The sequence below is a fragment of the Ursus maritimus genome, unplaced genomic scaffold, assembly GCF_017311325.1.
Source record: "Ursus maritimus isolate PB19 unplaced genomic scaffold, ASM1731132v1 scaffold_35, whole genome shotgun sequence".
Lineage (NCBI taxonomy): Eukaryota > Metazoa > Chordata > Mammalia > Carnivora > Ursidae > Ursus > Ursus maritimus.
Window position 1 is genome coordinate 20,369,205 of NW_024426119.1, and position 7,561 is coordinate 20,376,765.

Here is a 7,561-nt window from a genome sequence, read left to right on the forward strand (position 1 = left end):
CCTACAATAACAATCATCCAAGTAGTCTGAGAAATAAATGCTTTTCTGATTCTCTAATTCAAACCATTTTCCAGCTAACATAACATTTGATCCTAAATTTGCGGTTGTGGGTTTCTCTGAGAGAAACTGAGATACTTGAAATTTATTAATTTCAAGCCCAAATCATCTTGTTGAAAACTTTCATCTTTCTTGACAATTAAAAGAAAAAATAACCTATATTAATAATGTGTGCAATTAAAATATACTTACTTGAAGCCTAGTTTATAAGACAAGAATATTTTTTTTATTATATGAACATATTATATTTCAGGATAGAAAAGAAATAGAGAAGTTACAGGTAATTCTGTCCTTTCCTTCGTTTCTGTTCTCGTTTCTTGCTTCCTTTCATTGTTTCCTCTCTTTTTCCACCCCTCTCTCTCTTCCTCCTTCCCTCTTTCTTTCTTCTCTATTTCACCACATAACGTGATAATCTGTTTCCTTCCTAGGTAAGCCAAGGCATCATTCATGGATAGCGAAGGTGTGTTCCTGCAAGCTGTGCTAAATGGAGTCTTATCTATAGGAATTGGATTTGGACAAATGATGAAACCTAAACATGCCATTTGTTTATTGTTGTATAAAAACTAGGCTGTTATCGGTCAAGTTATTAGGTTGTAAGTAGATTTGCTAATACTTTGGAAAGAGTGTACTGAAAATGTAATTACTGTTTGAAAATATCTGAATTGATCTAATTTTAGAAAGTCATTGTCAAAATCATTCTATATTCCTGCTTCTTACTTTCCTTTAAAACGTACAGCAAGGAGTGCCAGTCTGCAGACACGAATTTAAGACTGTGTTAGATTTTCTTCCATCTTTTCAGTGGCTGGATTATATAAGCAACATTAGAACTGCATTGCTTTTAAATACTGTAACATACAATGCTTCCAAATTTAATGCTGCTTCAGTGTATTTAATCTAACACTTCACCAAATTTATTGTTTGTTAGGTTAGGACATTTTGTTTTAGTATATGCTTTAATATGGATCAGTCACCCTGCAGTAAATCTCATCAAAGCATGAAATGTTGTCAACAAATAGCCAGTTCCATTTAGTCATCAATTAGCCCAAATAAGTGATAGACAGTATAACAGGGACCAATCTTGTGTGGTCAGGTTCATTGGGACTTCTAATGACATGGAAGCTAATGTCTTTAGCCAAATGTTGATCTTGTTGGCCATATAGATGTGAACTATCTACTTAAAGCACATCGCAATTGATCCTTATTAAGTATAAACTCTAGCAGTTATTTTCCCAGAAAATAATTTGACTAGCAGGAATTCTTAAACTAAAATATGCAAAGCAATATAAATAGGAACAAAGTGCTCATCTATTAAGCCCCTTAGTGATCTGATTTATTTGTTGTGACTTACATTGTATAATTACTGGATTTATAGAAAATCATCAAGAAGATTATTAGTCTGCATATGAATACAAATATTGCCTAATCCATAAAAAATGGAAATAAAATGTTAAATATATGATCGATCGATCTATCTATCTAATAGAGAAGTTCCAATCACTTGAATTTAACAAACATACTTGAGGGCAGCAGCATCAGGTCCTATGCTGGGATGCAATGGACAGATCAGAGAAGACAACTATACGTTGGAATAGCGTGGTCTCCACCTTTAAGGAACTTATAATAATGACTGACCTGGATGAATATACCAGAACATAGACATTCAGTGAGTGTGACTCCTTTAACGCAGACATAAGTCTGTGTTCTTTTTTTCCCCTAAAATATGATGTCATTGCTTGAAATTACTTTTTAATTGTACTTCACAGAGTAAAATATTGTCAATATGAATAATCATGGGAAACACTCATCTTTTGAAAATCATCATACACATCTCCCCACACATACACACACACGCGCGTTGGAAATAGTCCAAAGCTACTTGGAACAAGTTTCAAAATAAAGAAAAGTAGCAAGGTAAGCAATGGAAAACATTTTCTTACGTGCTGTGTATAGGTTCTGAAGGCCATTACAAGAAGGAATACTAAAAATATTTTTGATGATGGCAATATCAAATATGTATTTATTTTCTCAAGAGGGCAGTTTAGAAGTTGAAACTTATTTGGGTGCACAAGTTCTGGTATATTTATTAAAAATAAGCTTCTTTGTTTTTATAGCTATGCCCTATTATTCCCTTTTCAGTGAAGATTAAAAATAAGTTCAAACAGTTGCCATATTTAGCATTTTCCAGGTCTAAGGAAACCTATATTGAATCCTTGATAAATATTTTATGATGTCACCAGATATAGGAAATTAGAACTGGCATAACCCTGACATTACTAAATGAGATTTTTAAGATTTTTTTGGCATCACATTTTGCAATTGCTAAAATTTAATAATTCATATGAAATGACTAATTATAATCTTCTTTTATCAATATGAATTCTGGAGGCCAACACCATTAACTATCAAAATTTTTAATTCCTAAAAATGAGAGAGTTTTAGAGAAAGACATTTACATAATGTTTTCGAATATCCATGTGCAAATGTAGACAAATCCACTAGTCTGTTTAAAAATGATTTCTTTATATTGACTTATGCTTAGAATGTGTCAGCAATGTCTCTTGTAAGGAGAATTTAAATAGCAAGTTGCCACCCAATTAATTGATCAACCACATGGTGCCCCTGACCTCTTGGTACCTCAGCTAAAAACCCAAAACCAATGGCTTCTTGAATAGGTGTTTATCCTTTCTTGGCCTAGCCTTAGGTAACAAGTGGAGCAATTATATTAGCAAGCAACTCATTTGTTTATCCAGAGTTTTCCTAGTTATTGTAATAAATAACTCATTTAAAAAAATCATCTTGTGTTCTTCCTCTTTTTGGCATTAATCTTGGTGATATTTATGATTTTCGGTTTCCCTCCAAGGAATATCATATTTTCAAATTTGCAAGTGGGGAGTCTGTTACTCACTGTGGAGTTATATACTGGCTGTATTGCTGAGGAAAGACTCCAGAAAGAATGGAAGTTTAAGCACCTAGCCCTCACTGCCCTTTGTTCAATAGCACGTCTAGAGCTCCCTCCCAGGGCTCAGGCAAAGATGCTCCACAAGATGGCTTATGGAAAGCAATCTGTGCACTGTAAAGCGCTTCAAATATAAGGTAAAATTTGTAATATTATAAACACACAATTGGGAGGCGGCCTCAGCCCTGAAACGTTGTTGCTATTTTAGAAACTAAGGCTACTCTGAATATGTCACTATTAGAAAATGATAGGAAAACATCTTGCTGAATATTAACATTCTATCTCTAGATGGTAGGATTTGGGGTGATTTTCATTTCCTTCCTTGCACATTTCCCTCCAATGTTCTGTATTTTTAAAAAAAATTATAATTAATCAAGTGAACATTTTAGAAAAGATAGTTTCTCTTCAATCTTTAGAGGGCACATTATAATAATTGAATTTTTAAGAATTAAGTTTTATGCCATGTGTTTAAAATGAAGGCTCAGAATACATTAATTCCAATTGATTTTGAAATCTTTCTTCCACAGAATGGGCTTATTCGTGTAATTCTTAAAATTTTATATTGCACACATTTTGATTCCACAGTTATTTAAGCACTTTGATTTTCCACAAAATCTTGTTGTATGTGTCAAGTACCCAAAGTTGTGTGTAACTAAATATGAAAGTCATTGCTTTGTAAATATGTACATAGTGAGCATTTTAAAATAATTTCAAAATAGCATGACCAAAAAGTTGCAAAGTTAAAACTGTCTCAAGTGGATTTCTTTCTGATGAAGTTATGTGGCTTTGTGTACACTGGTCCCCAGACCATTTTGTGCTGTGATTTCATCAGCAAGGAACCTGCAGATCGTATGTATGGGAAGAGCACAAACAAGAAATGAGCAAGTCTCCCAGTATGAACATGCCACTGGGGGTTCCATCCAACCTGCAATCCCTGGAAGACATGGCAGGTCACCTCCTCTCATCTCATTGGCAAGACAGGGACTTCCCTTGCACAAGTCCCTGACTCCTGTCACCCTCATCCCAACCTTCTCAGATCCTCAGGTCCTATTTTATTTTAAATGTTGATATCATGCCTTTGGGGTATTAATCTGACTTATTATTACAATATTGTATTAAAATACATTTATCCTGGGGTGCCTGGGTGGCTCAGTCATTAAGTGTCTGCCTTCGGCTCAGCATGATCCCAGAGTCCTGGGATCGAGCCCCACATCAGGCTCTTCCGCTATGAGCCTGCTTCTTCCTCTCCCACTCCCCCTGCCTGTGTTCCCTCTCTCACTGGCTGTCTCTCTGTCAAACAAATAAAATCTTCAAAAAATTTTTAAAAAATAAATAAAATAAAATGCATTTATCCTGATTACTGAGTTTTTTGCCACCCCCTAGTCTTAGGCCCTGTTCATTAAGTCTGAATAGATTCACCTTTATCCCAGAAAGTATACTGCAGGTAAATAGACTGTGACAATTGCATCATTATGAGCATGATTATAATGATATAAGTGGTAAGAAATAGTTTTTTTAACATCCTGTGAAAACTAAAGCCATAGACCATTGAGAATGTTTGAAATGGCTTACTTCTGGTGGTGTACAGGGGGAAATATTGGGCATCTATGGTTCTTCCTTTTGACGGTTTCTCCAAATGCCTTTTTTTCATTGCACAGAGCATGTTTTCCTATCATCAATTTTAGGGATCCTTTCTGTCTTCAACACACTACTAATTGGAAAGGTAGCAGTGATTTTTCACTCAAGGACCCAAGGTTTTAAACACCAAAGGTAATTTGTACATGTTTAGTTTAACACTGCCTAGGAAGGGGCGCCTGGGTGGCACAGCGGTTAAGCGTCTGCCTTCAGCTGAGGGCATGATCCCAGCGTTATGGGATCGAGCCCCACATCAGGCTCCTCCGGTATGAGCCTGCTTCTTCCTCTCCCACTCCCCCTGCTTGTGTTCCCTCTCTAGCTGGCTGTCTCTATCCTGTCGAATAAATAAATAAAATCTTAAAAAAAAAACTGCCTAGGTCTGCAAGGTGCCAAATGCCAGCAAAAGACCAGTATTCATAACATTATGCAATAGCAATAATTGGTTGGTACATGCTTGCAAACCTACCATTTCTTCACTTCGCAATTATTTTAATTGCAATTATCTGTAAAGTCATAATTGGCTTTTCAATCTTGCGTGTGGATTTTCTAGGGAGAAGGTGTTTTCACACAGCCTCAGTAACTGAGCATCATGTCCTCACATGATGCCATCTAAGGTAAAAGGACAGTCTATGATGTGCTCTTGACATATCACAAGTTTCCTTTAGACTTTTAAAGAGATTTTCTGTTAATTGTGCAGTGGGGACTACATTTCCTAACAAATAATCTCTCATCTATATCAAAAGAATTCTCCCATCTATTTTATCCATTTGTATAAATTTATAACCATAATCACAGAGAAGTAGTATTTTAATTTTTCCTTTTGTTTTAAAGAGTGCCGGGGGAAAAGAAAGAAAGAACAAACCTATAACAGTGAGATTAAGAGCCTCCATCCTATCCCTAGAACAGCCATAGCCACAGGAATCAGGACACTTAGGATTATTTTGATAATAAGGAAGATATCCTTAGATCAGCCTCTATTTCAAATAATCAGTGTATTTCTACGAATCTAAGCAAAACCATTTGGTCCAATTTCTGTCAGAATTGGAGATAGTGAGGCAAAAATATAAAATACTATTATTTCCATTGTCTTTGGGACAGTCAAGTAAAAGAAACAAATTTGGGGATTTCTAAAGGACGGTCCCATAGAAAGCACACTGCCCTTGATTCCAGTCTGGAAAGGTGTTGGGTTTTGTTTGTAGTCTTCCTGCCATGTAGGTGGCAGCAACACTCAAGGCTAGAAATTTTCTTTCACATTCACTTCGCTCTAGTCCAAAGCATATTCTTACTCAAAATCCTTGTGGAAGAGAAAAGGTTTAAAGTGTAGAGACAAATTTCTCTATGTCCTCACACATCTCGAAAGCACTATTTTAAGGTTGTGCTAAAGCGGTTCCCATAATGTGAAAACATTCATCATTTCACTTAATACAGAAGTCAGATTCTGCTCTCGTACATGTTGGTAGTATGAGGCTTTTGTTTCTTTATTTACTAGGATCTTAATTCTTCACCTTCTCTAAGCGAAAGATTTTCTCTGAAGAAAAAGGAAGAAAACTGTACTTTATTCCACTACCACCTGAGCTTTTCTGGGAAATAGCACAAGTCTGTTCTTTCATTCTTCCTGATCTAAGAAGCCAGGGAGGGTATTTAGTAAATGTGGAGAGATTTTCCTTTCCTCTTCCAAATGAAGCCATTTCCTCTGATTGTTCTAAAGAGAGGAGATGGCATTCAAGTTAGTTCTGTGTGCAAATCAAACAAAGGCTGTCCCAGCAGAGAGGCCCAGGGCACCTGATCTGTGAGGCCAGGAGACAGAGGACATAGAGGCTCACAAAGAGGGTGTTGAGTCCTTGCATGTCACTGCCTGAAGAAAGTGGCTCCTGGATGCAGGCAGAAATGAAACCAGGATGCCCACCTTTATGCTCCTAAGTTTCTTATTGGAAACTGATTAGCAGTGAGAAGTTCTTCCATTTCTGGCACTTTGTAAAATTAGTACATGTGATAGCAAATATAGGGAGCTTTGGTGAGGGAATCTTTAGAGTGTTGTTTTTACTCAGTGTCAGTCAACATGTCCAAAATACCAGCCCAATACCTACAATGCCAGGTCCAGGTAGAGAAAAGAACAATTAAGTCCCCAGGCTACAAGGAAGTCCCTGAGTGGTTTGGGAAGGTGAGGAGAGGGTTCTGTATCTAATACATTTCAGTCTTGTTTATACCACTTCTAACTTCTTTTGTCCTTGATCACTTTCCCCAAATATTTAAGTAATTCAACACAAGTATTTTTCATCGTGGCAGGCATTGAACCTGAAGTCTGAAGTATGGGCTTTGTGTCTCCACTCTTTCACTTTCTCACTAGCTGTGGGACATTAGAAAAGTTCAATTTTCTCATCTCTGCATTGGGACTAATAATTTCAATTTCTCAAGCACCATCTGCCTGTACTATTATTATTGAATGTAATATTACAAATAATTGAAATCACTACACAGGCCAAAAATGCCTATTTTTTATAATAATCTCAATTATAGTCGATCATAATGGCACTCCAATGCACGAACAAGCTTTTTACTGAGACTGGGGGAGCAGTCTGGCATAAACAAGCTAAATAGGTTGTCTTACAGAAGTTTCTTCTTTTAAAATGTTTCATGTTAACTGAGTACTCCCAGGATCGAGGGCTAGTTTCAGTTTTCAACAATTTATTTAAAGGTCAAGGCTTTCCCCAGCTCAGTGGGTAATAATAAATAGTAAATAGCACATAGTTTTTCTTCTGGGTCCTGAAAGATAATCCTCTGAGAATGTTTTATGTCAGAGTAGGACAGGCCATGGTCCATCTAAGGTTGTACAAAATGACAGGTAGCTTTTCTCTTTACTTCTATCAGTCTTCATATTATCAGATGACACTAGCAAGCATGTTTCTATAGCTC

The 7,561-nt window shown here is 36.4% G+C and overlaps 1 protein-coding gene across 1 annotated transcript in view; it reads left to right on the plus strand.

Annotated features, from left to right (window-relative positions):
* Positions 1 to 4,160, plus strand: part of WDR72 (WD repeat domain 72) — a 193,623-nt gene extending 189,463 nt beyond the window's left edge. The window contains exon 19 of the mRNA XM_008705988.2: positions 486 to 4,160. Within this exon, the coding sequence (XP_008704210.1) occupies positions 486 to 541 (56 nt within the window). The 3' untranslated portion in view covers positions 542 to 4,160. The remainder of the gene's footprint in view (positions 1 to 485) is intronic.
* Positions 4,161 to 7,561: the final 3,401 nt, after the last annotated feature.